General features: G+C 39.0%; 1 protein-coding gene across 1 annotated transcript in view; it reads left to right on the forward strand.

Moving 5' to 3' along the window:
• Nucleotides 1–13,192, forward strand: part of TBCK (TBC1 domain containing kinase) — a 216,323-nt gene extending 203,131 nt beyond the window's left edge. Inside the window, exon 26 of the mRNA XM_027971381.3 lies at nt 11,832–13,192. Within this exon, the coding sequence (XP_027827182.2) occupies nt 11,832–11,942 (111 nt within the window). The 3' untranslated portion in view covers nt 11,943–13,192. The remainder of the gene's footprint in view (nt 1–11,831) is intronic.
• Nucleotides 13,193–15,552: the final 2,360 nt, after the last annotated feature.

Below are 15,552 nucleotides of genomic sequence, written 5' to 3' on the forward strand. Positions count from 1 at the left end.
GCTAAAGTATTGGAGCTTCAGTTTCAGCATCAGTCCTTCCAGTGTATATATTCAGGATTAATTTCTTTTGGGATTGACTGTTTTGCTCTCCTTGCAGTCCAAGGGATACTCAAGAGTCTTCTCCAACACCACAGTTCAAAAGCAACAGTCCTTTGGCACCCAGCTTTCTTTATGGTACAACTCTCACATCCATACATGACTACTGAAAAAATCATAGCTTTAACTAGAGAGACCTTTGTCAGCAAAGTAATGTCTCTGCTTTTAAATATGCTGTCTAGGTTGGCCATAGCTTTTCTTCCAAAGAGCAAACATCTTTTAATTTCATGACTGCAGTCACCATCTGTAGTGATTTTGGAGCCCCCCAAAATAAAGTCTCTCACTGTTTCCATTGTTTCCCCATCTATTTGCCATGAAGTGATGGGACTGGTTGCCATGATCTTCATTTTTTGAATGTTGACTTTTAAGCCAGCTTTTTCACTCACCTCTTTCACTTTCATCAAGAGGCTCTTTAGTTCTTCTTTGCTTTATGCCAAAAGGGTGGTGTCATCTGCATATCTGAGGTTATTGATGCTTCTCCTGGCAATCTTGATTCCAGCTTCTGCTTCATCCAGCCTGACATTTTGCATGATGTACTCTGCATATAAGTTAAATAAACAGGGTGACAATATACAGCCTTGATGCATGTCTTTCCCAATTTTGAACTAGTCCATTGTTCCATGGCCAATTCTAACTGTTGCTTCTTGACCTGCATACACATTTCTCAGGAGGCGGGTAAGCTGGTCTGGTATTCCCATCTCTTTAAGAATTTTCCAGTTTGTTGTGATCCACACAGTCAAAGGCTTTGGCATAGTCAATAAAGCAGAAGTAGATATTTTCTGGAACTCTCTTGCTTTTTCTGTTATCCAATGGATATTGGCAATTTGATCTCTGGTTCCTCTGCCTTTTCTAAATCCAGCTTGTACGTCTGGAAGGTTAAAGTTCATGTACTATTGAAGCCTGGCTTGGAGAATTTTGAGCGTTACTTTCCTATCATGGGAGATGAGTGCAGTTGTGTGGTAGTTTGAGCATTCTTTGGCATTGCCTTTCTTTGGGATTGAAATGAAAGTTGACCTTTTCCAGTCCTGTGGCCACTGCTGCATTTTCCAAATTTGCTGGCATATTGAGTGCAGCACTTTCACAGCATCATCTTTCAGGATTTGAAATAGCTCAACTGGAATTCCATCACCTCCACTAGCTTTGTTCGTAGTAATTCTTCCTAAGGCCCACTTGACTTCACATTCCAGGATGTCTGGCTCTAGGTGAGTGATCATACCATCATGGTTATCCATGTCATTAAAATCTTTTTTGTATAGATATTTTGTGTATTCTTGCCACCTCTTCTTAACCTCTTCTGCTTCTGTTAGGTCCATACCATTTCTGTCCTTTATTGTGCCATCTTTACATGAAGTGTTCCCTTGGTATCTCTAATTTTCTTGAAGAGATCTCTAGTCTTTCCCATTCTATTGTTTTCCTCTATTTCTTTGCATTGATCACTGAGGAAGGCATTCTTATCTCTCCTTGCTATTCTTTGGAACTCTGCATTCAGATGGTTAAATTTTTCCTTTTCCTTTGCCTTTTTGCTTCTCTTCTTTTCTCAGCTATTTGTAAGGCCTCCCCAGACAACCATTTTGCCTTTTTGCATTTCTTTTTCTTGGGGATGGTTTTGATCACTACCTCCTGTACAATGTTACAAACCTCTGTCCATAGTTTTTCAGGTACTCTATCAGATCTAATCCCTTGAATCTCTTTGTCACTTCCACTGTAAATTGTAAGGGATTTGATTTAGGTCATACCTGAATGGTCTAGTGGTTTTCCCTACTTTCTTCAATTTAAGTCTGAATTTGGCAGTAAGGAGTTCATGATCTGAGCCACAGTCAGCTCCCGGTCTTGTTTTTGCTGACTGTTTAGAGCTTCTCCATCTTCAGCTGCAAAGGCTATAATCAATCTGATCTCAGTATTGACCATCTGGTGATGTCCTGGTGTAGAGTCATCTCTTGTGTTGTTGGAGGAGGGTGTTTGCTATGACCAGTACATTCTCTTGGCAAAACTGTTAACCTTTGCTGTGCCTCAGTTTGTACTCCAAGACCAAACTTATCTGTTACTCCATGTATCTCTTGACTTCATACTTTCATACTTCATATTCCAGTCCCCTATGATGAAAAGGACATCTTGTTTTCATGTTAGTTCTAGAAGGTCTTATATGTCTTCATAGAGCTCTTTGACTTCAGCTTCTTCAGCACTGGTGGTTGAGGCGTAGACTTGCATTACTGTGATATTGAATGGTTTGCCTTTGAAATGAACAGAGATCATTATGTCATTTTTAGATTGTACCCAAGTACTGCATTTCTGACTCTTCTATTGACTATGAGGGCTACTCCATTTCTTCTAAGGGATTCTTGCCTACAGTAGTAGATATAATGGTTGTCTGAATTAAATTTGCCAATTCTAGTCCATTTTAGTTCACTGATTCCTAAAATGTCAATGTTCACTCTTGCTATCTCCTGTTTGACCACTTCTAATTTACCTCGATTCGTGGACCTAACATTCCAGGTTCCTATGCCGTATTGTTCTTTACAAACATTGGACTTTACCAGAAGACACATCCACAACTGGGCATTGTTTCTGCTTTGGCTCAGCCTCTTCTTTCCTTCTGGAGCTATTTCTCCACTATTCTCCAGTAGCATACTGGGCACCTACCTACCTGGGGAGTTCATCTTTCAGTGTCATATCTTTTTGCCTTTTCATACCATTCATGGTGTTCTCAAGGTAAGAATGCTGAAGTGGTTTGTCATTCTCTTCTCCAATGAACCACATTTTGTCAGAACTCTCCGCCATGACTCTTCCATCTTGGGTGGCCCTACACAGCATGGCTCATAGTTTCATTGAGTTAGACAAGGCTGTGATCCAATATGAGCAACAAGGGAAACAAAAATCAAAGGCAAATGGAAAAGGAAGAGAGGGAAAATATCATTTGGACGTGTGAGAGAAAAAAAAACCTTATATTGAGCTGTAAACAAAGCCAACAATGGAGCAGAAGTTGCCTTGACTTCTGTTGTACTTATGTATTTTGTGACTTTGGGAAATATTTATTTTTCTTGTCATTTCTATTCAAGGTGTATACTTTTTTTTTTTTTTTTTTATTTTTAAATTTTAAAATCTTTAATTTTTACATGCATTCCCAAACATGAACCCCCCTCCCACCTCCCCTCCCCATAACATCTTTCTGGGTCATCCCCATGCACCAGCCCCAAGCATGCTGCATCCTGTGTCAGACATAGACTGGCGATTCAATTCACATGATAGTATACATGTTAGAATGTCATTCTCCCAAATCCTCCCACCCTCTCCCTCTCCCTCTGAGTCCAAAAGTCTGTTATACACATCTGTGTCTCTTTCCCTGTCTTGCATACAGGGTCGTCATTGCCATCTTCCTAAATTCCATATATATGTGTTAGTATACTGTATTGGTGTTTTTTCTGGCTTACTTCACTCTGTATAATCGGCTCCAGTTTCATCCATCTCATCAGAACTGATTCAAATGAATTCTTTTAACGGCTGAGTAATACTCCATTGTGTATATGTACCACAGCTTTCTTATCCATTCATCTGCTGATGGACATCTAGGTTGTTTCCATGTCCTGGCTATTATAAACAGTGCTGCGATGAACATTGGGGTACATGTGTCTCTTTCAATTCTGGTTTCTCGGTGTGTATGCCCAGAAGTGGGATTGCTGGGTCATAAGGTAGTTCTATTTGCAATTTTTAAGGAATCTCCACACTGTTCTCCATAGTGGCTGTACTAGTTTGCATTCCCACCAACAGTGTAGGAGGGTTCCCTTTCTCCACACCCTCTCCAGCATTTATTGCTTGCAGATTTTTGGATCGCAGCCATTCTGACTGGTGTGAAGTGGTACCTCATTGTGGTTTTGATTTGCATTTCTCTAATAATGAGTGATGTTGAGCATCTTTTCATGTGTTTGTTAGCCATCCGTATGTCTTCTTTGGAGAAATGTCTATTTAGTTCTTTGGCCCATTTTTGATTGGGTCGTTTATTTTCTGGAGTTGAGCTGCATAAGTTGCTTGTATATTTTTGAGATTAGTTGTTTGTCAGTTGCTTCATTTGCTATTATTTTCTCCCATTCAGAAGGCTGTCTTTTCACCTTGCTTATATTTTCCTTTGTTGTGCAGAAGCTTTTAATTTTAATTAGATCCCATTTGTTTATTTTTGCTTTTATTTCCAGCATTCTGGGAGGTGGATCATAGAGGATCCTGCTGTGATTTATGTCTGAGAGTGTTTTGCCTATGTTCTCCTCTAGGAGTTTTATAGTTTCTGATCTTACATTTAGATCTTTAATCCATTTTGAGCTTATTTTTGTGTGCGGTGTTAGAAAGTGATCTAGTTTCATTCTTTTACAAGTGGTTGACCAGTTTTCCCAGCACCACTTGTTAAAGAGATTGTCTTTACTCCATTGTATATTCTTGCCTCCTTTGTCAAAGATAAGGTGTCCATATGTGTGTGGATTTATCTCTGGGCTTTCTATTTTGTTCCATTGATCTATATGTCTGTCTTTGTGCCAGTACCATCAAGGTGTATACTTTAAAACATTAAAATTATTTTCCTTTTATTCCTCTGGGATTTTGTTAGAATCACATATGACAGTAAAACAGAAGAGACAAAGACAAGAAATTTATCACTGTACATGAAATATTAACATATCTTTTTTTCCATATACCCCTTGAGTGGCCCACATACCATTAAAAATTACCAAATCCATTGAGAGAAAAAGGACTAAGAATGGAGGCCAAGAGTAGAAATGAAACTTTCACTGTATTGTCTTCATATTCATTCATCTGCTTTGGTTCCTTAACTGTGGAAATGACAGAGGACTTTGTCTCTCATCTGACAACTCTTTGGATTCTACATAAAAATTATCACAAAGTTTATTATTTCTATATAAGCTTCATCATAATTACTTTTTTGTATAAATGTTTTTTATATTGATAACTTTTAAAGACATTTTAAAAAATCACCTTACCTCTTTCAACTTATGCAAAATTTGAAAGAATGCCCTATTAGTAAAGGATAAAAGAAAATAGCATTTAACTCTTACCAGAACCAGTTTCCTTGCTGTTTGCCCAAAAGTCCTTTCTACCTCTTCCATTGGCAGTAAGGCAGCTTAACCAGTACCTAGCATAATACCTGACACATAGTAGGTGTTCAGAAAATATTTGTTGAATAAATGGATCTGTTATTCAGCAGATATTAGAGAAAATGCTATGGACTAGACTCTGTTCTGGACAAAGTCCTTACTTTTATGGAGCATACAGTATATTGGGAAAGATGGATGAGTAGGTAACATATATGAAGTAGTTAGAAATTTGAACACTTACTGAATATTTAATTATGTTAGGGGTTATTGTTAATATATTGAATGTGATAGTCATCCTATGGTTATATTTTTTAAGTCATTTTATTTCAGAGATACATATTTATGTGCTAAATGATATATGGGATTTATATCAAGATGATAATTGTGGTTGAGAGGCTTGAGTAGGAGGAATAAATGAAATAAATTGTCTATGAGTTATAATTGTTCAAGCTGGGTGTTGGATACCTACAGGCTGATTATACTCGTGTATGTCTATTTTCATATTTTTAGATATTTTTCTTAATGAAAAGGTAAAGAGAAAGAGAATGGGAAGAGATGAAATGTAGACAGAAAACATTGGCAACAGAAAAGTAAAATGAGAAAACACATTGAGTTAGTGCACTGCAATTATTTCTATGTCTTCTTACATAAAACAAAGCAATTAAAAGTGTTTTTTAATATGAAATTTTTATACTATCACATTTCTTAATCCCCAAAGATTAGTTCCAAGAATAGAAGACTAATGTATACCATAGCATGGATTCTGAATATCCCAAACACCATTAGAATAGTTATCTCTAAAAAAAAACATGGACCAGAAAGCTTAGACCATATAATATCTGTTTTTGTAAATTCTCATTTTTTTATTAAAGCATAATTAACCATATTTCAGTATAACATGCTAGACTAATACCCTGGAATTACCTGTCCTGCTCCTTACTTGTCACAGGTACCTTTGATAAGGGTGTAAGATGATTATTGACCTTGTGTTCACCTTCTTGGTTTTGCCCTCCTGCTGATTTTGCTTCTGTGAGTGAAATAAGAAAGTAAAGTAGCCACTGCCTAATTGTTATTAGATGTTAATACTGTGAAAACTGGTTTCACATCTTATATAGCCCTCTTTTTTGTTTCAGTGTTAATAAGGTATAATTGACACAGAACACTTGTATATATTAAACATGTACAACTTGATGTTTTGATATATATACATTATTAAATGATCACCAAATTCAAGCTAATTCACATATCCATCACTTCACATAGTTACCATTTTCTTTCTTAGCAAATTTCAAGTATACCATGCAATACTGTTATACTTGCTGTATATAGTAACTGTAGTCACTATGATGTACATTAGATCTCCAGAATTTATTCATCTTGCACAACTGAAACTTTGTACCCTTTGACCTACATCTGCCCATCTCCTCCCATTGATCCCCTCACTCCTGGCAACCACCATTCTACCTGTGCTTCCATGAGCCTGACTGTTTTTAATTCCACGTGTAAGTGAAATCATACAGTATTTCTACCTCTTTCCTACTAATGCTTGTCACAACTCTTATGTTTCTAATTGGGATCACTGAGTTAAATAATTAAAATGATCAGAACATTTATTAGTGACCCCAGAAATCTCAAGGGTCAGGACAAGACAGTACTTGAGTTATATTTGACCCAAGGCAACCCTATTCTCTAGATGGAGAAATCACCTGTATTTTGTTCATATTAGATTTTTCAGTTTGACTTTCACCAGGAAGTTGGTCAATTCATGACCATTATCAAGTCCCCACTATGAACTTAAAGCTCACAAGGCCAGACTTTCACATCAAGGAACTTAATTATCTGCAGTGCGCTCCTTGCGGAATCTCGCAGAAGCCCAATTTTCTTAAATTCCTGCTGCTACTGTACGTTCTACTACAGAGTCTCCTAGGATACTCAGTGAGAAACAACGTGATCCTGCTCTAGTCCCCTCACACCTTTTACCTGTTCTCAGCTGTGATTTCTTGGCCTTGGTTAACCTGCACTACTCTGTGGCAGATCAAAAATCCCTCTTCTCCACTCACTCTCCTCCTACAGTAGAACTTGATTTCCTTGGACAAACATGCCAGCCTCTTATTGCAAGCTAAGATGCAAGATAAAGAGAGATGAGTGGCACGCACAAGAGCCTGCCATTTTCAGACAGGGCTGATTTGAAGTGTGCCTACCCTAGAAACGAATACCGCTGCCAGATCCCACTAGCCAGAAGAATGATAAAAATGCAAGAGCTTTGCCCTCTCCACATCCCACAAGACATGCAACTGCCACTATTGTCGTAATTCCCAAAATTCTACTCCAGAAAATACTACATTCTGCCATCTCCACATATGATGTTGTCTTCTTATTGTTGTTGTTTAGTTGCTAGTCGCTAAGTCGTGTCCGTCTCTGTGACTTCATGGACTGCAGCACGCCAGGCTTCCCTGTCCTTCACTATCTCCTGGCGTTTGCTCAAACTCACGTCCCTTGAGTCAGTGATGCCATCCAACTATCTCATCCTGTGTCACCCTGTTCTGCCCTCAGTCTTTCCCAGCCTCAGGGTCTTTTCCAAGATCTGCACTCATGGTGTAGTTTGAGGAACCCCATTGTCTCCACACAAGACTTGGTCTTGCAAATTCCAGCCCCACAACATGGCAGCCTCTTTTAGTGCAAAATGACTTACTCTCCACACTGGACTATACTTACAAGAATTAGAGTTTGAGGTCCCAAACAAACATGAACAGCAAATGAATCTCGTTATCTAACAAAGCTGTCATCAATCTGGTTACACAATAAAATCACACTGGATTCTAGGTGAATAAAACAAAAATGATACTGGAGATTCATCCCGAGAAACTCTACTTCTTACTGATGTAGAGTGGGCCTGGGTATCACTGTTTACTAAAAGTAGCTAGATGATTTTGATGGCTTCATAGCACTGGTCCAATGTGATATATTGCCACTTCCACCAAGGATATTGTTCGGTAAGTCTAGGTTTGTGATTTCTGCTTGAAGTCAGGCCTCTCCCAGAGTTGTAGACTGTAGGCCTGCAGTCTACACCAGGCCCTTCACACCAATGCCAGAGCCGGATAGAGAGAAGAAGATAGATGAAACCTGAACTCTGTATGCCTGGTTCTCCTCTGTTCCACCATGTCTTCTCCATAAGTGGCTGTTTTCACACATGAATTCATAGCGCTTTCTTTCCTCCCTAACCTGCCCAGCTGTAGCCTCAAAGATCAGTACAATGCCTGTGGCCATCACACCTGGGTTCTCATTCCCTCCAGGTATCACTAATGAAAGAGTAGTGGGGAGAGGGCAACAGGTCCCCCTCCAAACTTCTGTTAAATACAGAAGTGCCTTGAACTTCTGCTTGTATAATAGCAATACTGCTGAATATTGTTACTGTCTCCTCCACTGTAAGCACTGCAGAAACTGCAACAGTGCCTGGTACTTCGTGGGTGTTCAATGAAATGTTTGATTGATACATAAATGAAGGAAGGAAGGAATAGATGGAGAAGAGCTGTTTCTGTCACAGAAGTGGAAAGATGCTATCATGGCTTCACTGTTAGGGCCAAGTATGTTGCGTGGATCATTGGAACAACAAGCAGAGGACTGGAGGAGCAGAACTCATAATCTTAACCCAAAAATTCAACACTTGCTCTCTTTCTTAAGCACAGGCTTGCCTCTTTTCAAGGCACCTAAACATGTGCCATCTCCTTGTTGCTGCATTTCTGCTTTTCTTCTTAGACCTCCCACATCGCAGCAGTCTGATTGTTATAAAATGCTCAGTTCTGCTTGCTTCGCCTTTACCATTTTCCAGCTCAATAGTAACCTACTTGTTATGTCCTTCCTCTTAAAATAACAGTGGGAGCTTTCCAGCTCTACAGCAGAGTTTCAGAGAGATTAGTTAAATGTACAGTAAGTCCTGTCTTACTCATTTTCTGAGTTCTGCAGTGTTTTGAAAGTACTGAACGCTAAGACTGCTTATCCACAAGACCTTTTGAGTAATGGTATGTTTATTTTAGAATTTCGACCTAAATGGTAATTGTATCACTGCATGTGGAAGAATGAAGCCAAGGTGTTTCAGTAATCATATAGTACCGGGGGCTTGCTGCCTGCAGTGACTCAGGGCAGATGAGTCTGGTGCCTCTGTTCTGAAGGATGGGGTTCAAGGATAAATAAGCAGGAAGAACAGGATGAAGATCAGATCCCTTTGCACTCTAGCTCACGTGATACCTTTTGGATCAAGGGGCACTTTTTCTCTTCAACATTAACTACTATTAAGGAGACCCTCAGTGTCTCTGGAAAAGCGTAGGGTTTGAAAGGTACATGGCCTTTGAATCTCTTAAGGCTCTATAGAAATGAAGAAGATAAGTGGGGTCAGCAATACTGAGGTCCATTTCTGTGAGTTGTTCTGAAAATTGCTAAGATCCAAATCCAGCAACATCTGTTTTACCTGCTTACCAATACCTTTATCCTTTGGGCTTAAGATAGTATTTTTGAAAATATTGTCCACAGACCTGCTTTAGAATCATCTAATGGTGTTTGTTTAAAAACAAAACAACAACAACAACAAAAAAAACACATTTCTGAGCCCAGATCTATTGCTTATTAGCAGAATCTCTGAGTGAGGCCTCGAAGTTACCCTGACCAAACCACTCAGCTGATTCTCTTGAGCCATAAAGTCAAGACTGCTGGCTTGAGATTCCACCAATATTAAGCTTCAGATGAGCTTCAAATACTCCCAAGAGACAATAGCATTGTGAGCAAGTATTAGTCATTCTTCTTGAAGGATCTGAGATCAGCTTATGATAAAGTAATTGAGAAGAACGTGAGGACACAAACACCCAAGGAGGAGGAACAGGACACCACATATAGAGAGGGAATGCCAGAGAGCCCAAGAAAACCTTCTCTACTTCACTCTTTTGCCCTCAGTTATTAGTCCTGTATCATAGTTTAGTTCAGATCAATAGGTATATATTGAGTCCCTGCCATATCCAGGCCATTAGAGATAAAAAGATACGGGGAACTTCCCAGGCGGTCCAATGGTTAAGACTCTGCGCTTCCACGGGAAGGGGCACAGGTTCGATCTCTAGTCAAGGAACTACATGCCATACAGTGTGGCCAAAAAAATAAACATAAGCAACACTGTCACTGTCCTAGAGGAGTTTACAGTTTGCTAGAGAAGCAGACTCTTAAATAGGCAATTTACATTGATGTAAGCCAAAGATAAAGATTTGCACAAAAAACCTGGGGGCTGAGAAGAGGATCTCCTAATGCGAACTTGGCTCCTAGACAAGGAATTGCCTGAGTAGGGAAATAAGTAGAAATTAGGCAGGTGGGAAGGGGATTGTTTTGAGGAGACACTAAAACCCAGGAGTTGGTGGGAGCTGGAGCCTGTTTCCAACAGTGTACAACAAAAAAAAGACTCTGAGTCCTAAAGTGATCCCTATCAGGGGACTGATTGCAGTCCACAACTCAAGTACAAGGACTAGAGAAAGATAATCAATGATCCTGGATACATAGACATGGGCAAGCCAGTGAGATGTGTGTATGTCTTGATAATTTTTCAAAGCCCTGCTTTGATAGGCATCTAGAAGACTTCTTAGATCAGTCCTTCCTATTTATTCCAAGTTTATAGTCTCAAATTGTTCATTGCAGTTGCTCCAAAAACATGTTAGAACCAGTTTATGGACCTTCCCTTCCCTGGTAGCTCAGCAGTAAAGAATCCACCTGCCAGTGAAGGAGACATGGGTTCTGTCCTTCATCCAGGAAGATCCCCTAGAGAAAGGAATTGCAATGTGCTCCAGTATTCTTGCCTGGGAAATCCCATGGACAGAGGAGCCTGGAGGGTTACAGTCCATAGCGTCACAGAAGAGTCAGACATGACTTAGCAGCTAAACAACATTGGCCCTCTCTGGGATATTGTGCACATTTGCAATAACTAATATGTTGAAAATACTATAAAAATTGTTCAAAATATAGATTTGAGAATGTTTTGGCAATCACTGGAAGGATATAGGAAAAATAGGAATGTTGATGATTTCTGGGGTTGGGGACTAAGAAGAAATGTAAGAGGAGTTTAGGTCTCACTGCTTACCCTTTTATATTGTTAGAACTGTTTACCATGTATATTTACTGCCTATTCAAACAAGTTTAAAAGAGAACTAAAGAGACACATTTATACCATAGCATGAATACATTTGAAAGAGGGATTTAATTTATATTAAAAACTAAACTAATGATTCGTTGATAGAACAGTGACAGCAGTGATATCACCATTGTTTTGTCTGTTGCTGCTGCTGCTGCTAAGTCACTTCAGTTGTGTCTGACTCTGTGCGACCCCATAGACGGCAGCCCACCAGGCTCCCCCGTCCCCGGGATTCTCCAGGCAAGAACACTGGAGTGGGTTGCCATTTCCTTCTCCAATGCATGAAAGTGAAAAGTGAAAGTAAAGTTGCTCAGTCGTGTCCGACTCTTTGCAACCCCATGAACTGCAGCCTACCAGGCTCCTCCGCCCATGGCATTTTCCAGGCAAGAGTACTGGAGTGGGGCAGCTTGAGAAAAAAATGGGATTAGACAGATATCGATTTTGTGTATCCTTTATAAATTTGTCCTTTTTTTTTTTTTCAGTTTGCAGCTCATCTTGTGAAGATGAAATATCCAAGAATCTGTATTCTAGATGGTGGCATTAATAAAATCAAGCCCACAGGCCTCCTCACCGTTCCTTCTCCTCAGATATGAAGAACAAGAGCATGGCTGTTAAAAGGACAGAGTAGCCTCACCCCCCACAGCACAACTGTCTACACCCTTGCCTCTCTGACAGAGCTAGACTTCCAGATTGTTACATCTTCATAAAGTTTTGTCATGAGACATTTATTTTTTAAAACGCATGACCCAAATGTTCAGCTATCCAGGAATCAAACTTGACTGTACATGTATTGCTGAAAGAATTTTCTTAATGGTGAAATCCGATCATGTATTTTTACCCCATCAACACAAAGCCAGAAGAATTCAACTGACGAGGCAGGCTTAGCATTATCAAGAAATCTTGTTGCACTGAAAAGGCTGTCTCCCCACAGCACTGAACAGACAGTCCTAACAGAGGTATTCTTTAGAAATATAGACTGAATGTGGGCTGAAATCATTCTTCCATGATAAAGAAAAGTGAAAAGCTATTCACCATACATTCCTTTTAAGTACATGTTACATTTGGTAACTCACTTTTGGCCCAGACGTATGTGTGTTTAGAGGGAGCATTATTTAGCCCATCGGAGAAAGTAATAACAGTTCTAAAAAAATGACAGTCAGAAACTACTCATATTATATATTGTTCAGCTTCTGTAGCTAAGACACTAAAAATAAGAGTGACTTAGACAAAATAGAACTTTATTTTTCTCTCGTGTAACACCCTACAGAGTCAATGTAGGGCTAGAGTATTGGATTCATAGTTATTAAGAACTCAGGTGTCTTTTTTCATTGATCTACCACCCTCAGCACTGGGTTTCTATCTCATAGATCAGGATGGCTATTCAACTCCCACTATCACGTCTGCAGTTTGGAAGGAAGGGAATCTCAGAGGAGGGAGGAGGAAAAAGAAGAGAAGGGAGGGCATGTTCCTTCTCTTTAAGGGCACAAACCAGAAGTTGCACATGTTACGTCTGCATACATACTATTAGCCAGAACTTAGGCATGTGGCCGCAATTAGCTATCAAGAAAACTTGAAATATAGTTTTGACTGGGCAGTCATTTACCCAGTTCAAATTTTTATTACTGTTTAGGAAGAGGAGAACACATTGAAGGACAGCTGGCAGCCTCTGCCACATGATTCTAAAAATCAAACATTTCATTGAATCTAAGCTATATCACAGTTTTATGCACCATGAAGAAAGAAAAATGCAGCCAAGTAAACTGTGACACCCTATCAATTATAGGACTCATTTCCATTTCAGAAATGTGAAAAATATGCATATTAAAATTATTAAAATACGGTATATCTTTTTTGACTATTTTCAATTTTTTTTAACTAAAACATGTTCTTTTATCTTTAACTTGTATTCCTCTTTTCAGTATTAGGACTACGTAAGTAGAATATTTCAGTAAGAACCTCAGTCCAACTTTCCAGACTATGGTTTTATAACTGCAGTTTGTTTTGGGGTTTTTTTGTCATCTGTATTTTTTATTCAGATATAATTTATATATCTTAAAATTCACCCTTTTAGAATGATAATCCATGTATTTTAGTAGATTCACAAGCCTGTGCAGTAATCACTGTTAATTTCAGAACATTTTCAAAACCCAAAGAAGAAATCCTCTACCTATGAGCAGGCATTCCCCATTGACCCCCTCCCAAGATCTTTAATTTGATTTTTATGTGAGGAGTGAGATAAGTAGCCAACTTCATTCTTGCATGTAGATGTCAAGTTGTCCCAGCAGCTGTGTTGGGCTTTTTGCTCAATTAACTTATATTCAGTCATTCACCAAATAAAATACTTCTCCTTGCAAGACACTGACATAATCAATGGTTGTATCATTCTGTGATCTCCATGGAATATATACAAAGAAAAATATGAGAATTAATGAGAAAAGAAAATTTTACCATGATTCCTCTAACAGCATTTACCATCATCTACCCTGATTAGGAAAATAAGTCATCCTATCGATTCCTTCAGTCTTTGATGACTTATTTGACTGCATAATCAGTGTAGCACTGATGATTATTTGGGAGAAGTGCTTCTGAGTCTTAACTTTGCCTTCCTGAAAAGGCAGAGAAAGGAGGAGCAGAGATGTGAACTGAATAGGGTGGTAGGTAGTGAGAGAGGGTGAAGACCTGAGTTGTGAGGGTGGCTATGTGAAAACATAATAGTGGCCAGCCCCCATTACAACTTTGCATTTGTTCTTTCTTAAAATGATACATTTAGGCTTATTTTGAAAAACTTGGAAGGTTTTTTAAAACATTCAAATTATGAATAATATTTAATATTCTCAACAGTAAAATAAAGAAGCATACAATCCCTGCCACATCTACATGCAAGGTATGTTTTTCGATGGCAGATGGTTTCCACAAAGTTGACCTTACAACTGTTTGTTGAATTAAACCCTATATAGCCCATGACTTGTAGAGATCCTTTTTAATATATTTTTGACTCCTACACAGTCACTATCAGCACTGTTTATTTTGGCATCAGCAGTCTCTTCCCTCTGGCCTGGAATGTCCTTATTACCACCGCCAGCTCTATACACACGCACACACACACACATTTACAGATTCTTCATAATCTAGCACCAGTAGCATGGTCTCCAGTTTTCTCTGACTTCAGTGTGCTGCAGTGAGCCTCAAGTCTATCAAAGCATTCCATTCATGCTTCTAGTAATAGACTTATTACATCATTTTACAATTATCTGTCCACATTTGGAACCCTTATTTTTAAAATATGAGCTCCCTTTAAAGTCAGAGTCTATAATTTATACCTTTTGTTATCTTCAGCAGCCCAGTACACTGGCGATACTTGCTATATGTAGAATTGAATCTCAAGCTTAGAGATTTGATATGAATATAAGAAATCCGAGTAATTTTTTTCAAGTGCCAAACTCATCTGGTACCTGATGATATACAAATAAATTGAAATTTCAATTCATGGAGTAAAGATAAGACCTCTAATATTTCACCCAATTCTAAAATTCTATACAACAGGATAAACTAAGCTGGTTGCATCCACTTTCCAAAACATAGAAATGGTAAATTTAGAAATATTAATAAAAATATCTCATACTTAACCAAGACTGAAAGAATTAAACAAATTTCTGATGTCAGCTATGAAGAGGAGCTGGGATATCAGATATCAATATAGGCCCTAGGAGCTGAAGGTCATAGGGATAGAGGCCTTGGGTCTTCTGGTAAGGAGTGGGTACTAAGACTCCTTTACAAAGTGACAGTTTCAGAGAACTCTTTGCTCCATGAAATGATTAGAGATGGCTTTGAGCCAAATCAGGGAAACTATAGGGAAGATGGTCATGGCCTGATATTTTGAGGGAAGACATCTGTTATACACAGATGAAGACATTCAATGGAAAGGCTAAATTAAGTCCCCATACTAGGACAGGCTTTAGGGCATGTGTTTATCTGACTATTTAAAAAGGAGGCTGGTGGCTCAGTGGTAAAGAATCTGCCTGCCAATGCAAGAGATACAGGTCTGATCCCTGATCTGGGAAGATCCTAGATGCTGCAGGGAAGTGTGTGCTCTGCAGCTACTGATCCTGTCCTCTAGAGCTCGGGAGCCGCAACTCCTGAAGCCCTCGCGCCCTAGAACCCGTTCTCTGCAACAAGAGAAGCCACCACAGTGAGAAGCCTGCA

This window comes from Ovis aries, chromosome 6 (genome assembly GCF_016772045.2).
Source record: "Ovis aries strain OAR_USU_Benz2616 breed Rambouillet chromosome 6, ARS-UI_Ramb_v3.0, whole genome shotgun sequence".
NCBI lineage: Eukaryota > Metazoa > Chordata > Mammalia > Artiodactyla > Bovidae > Ovis > Ovis aries.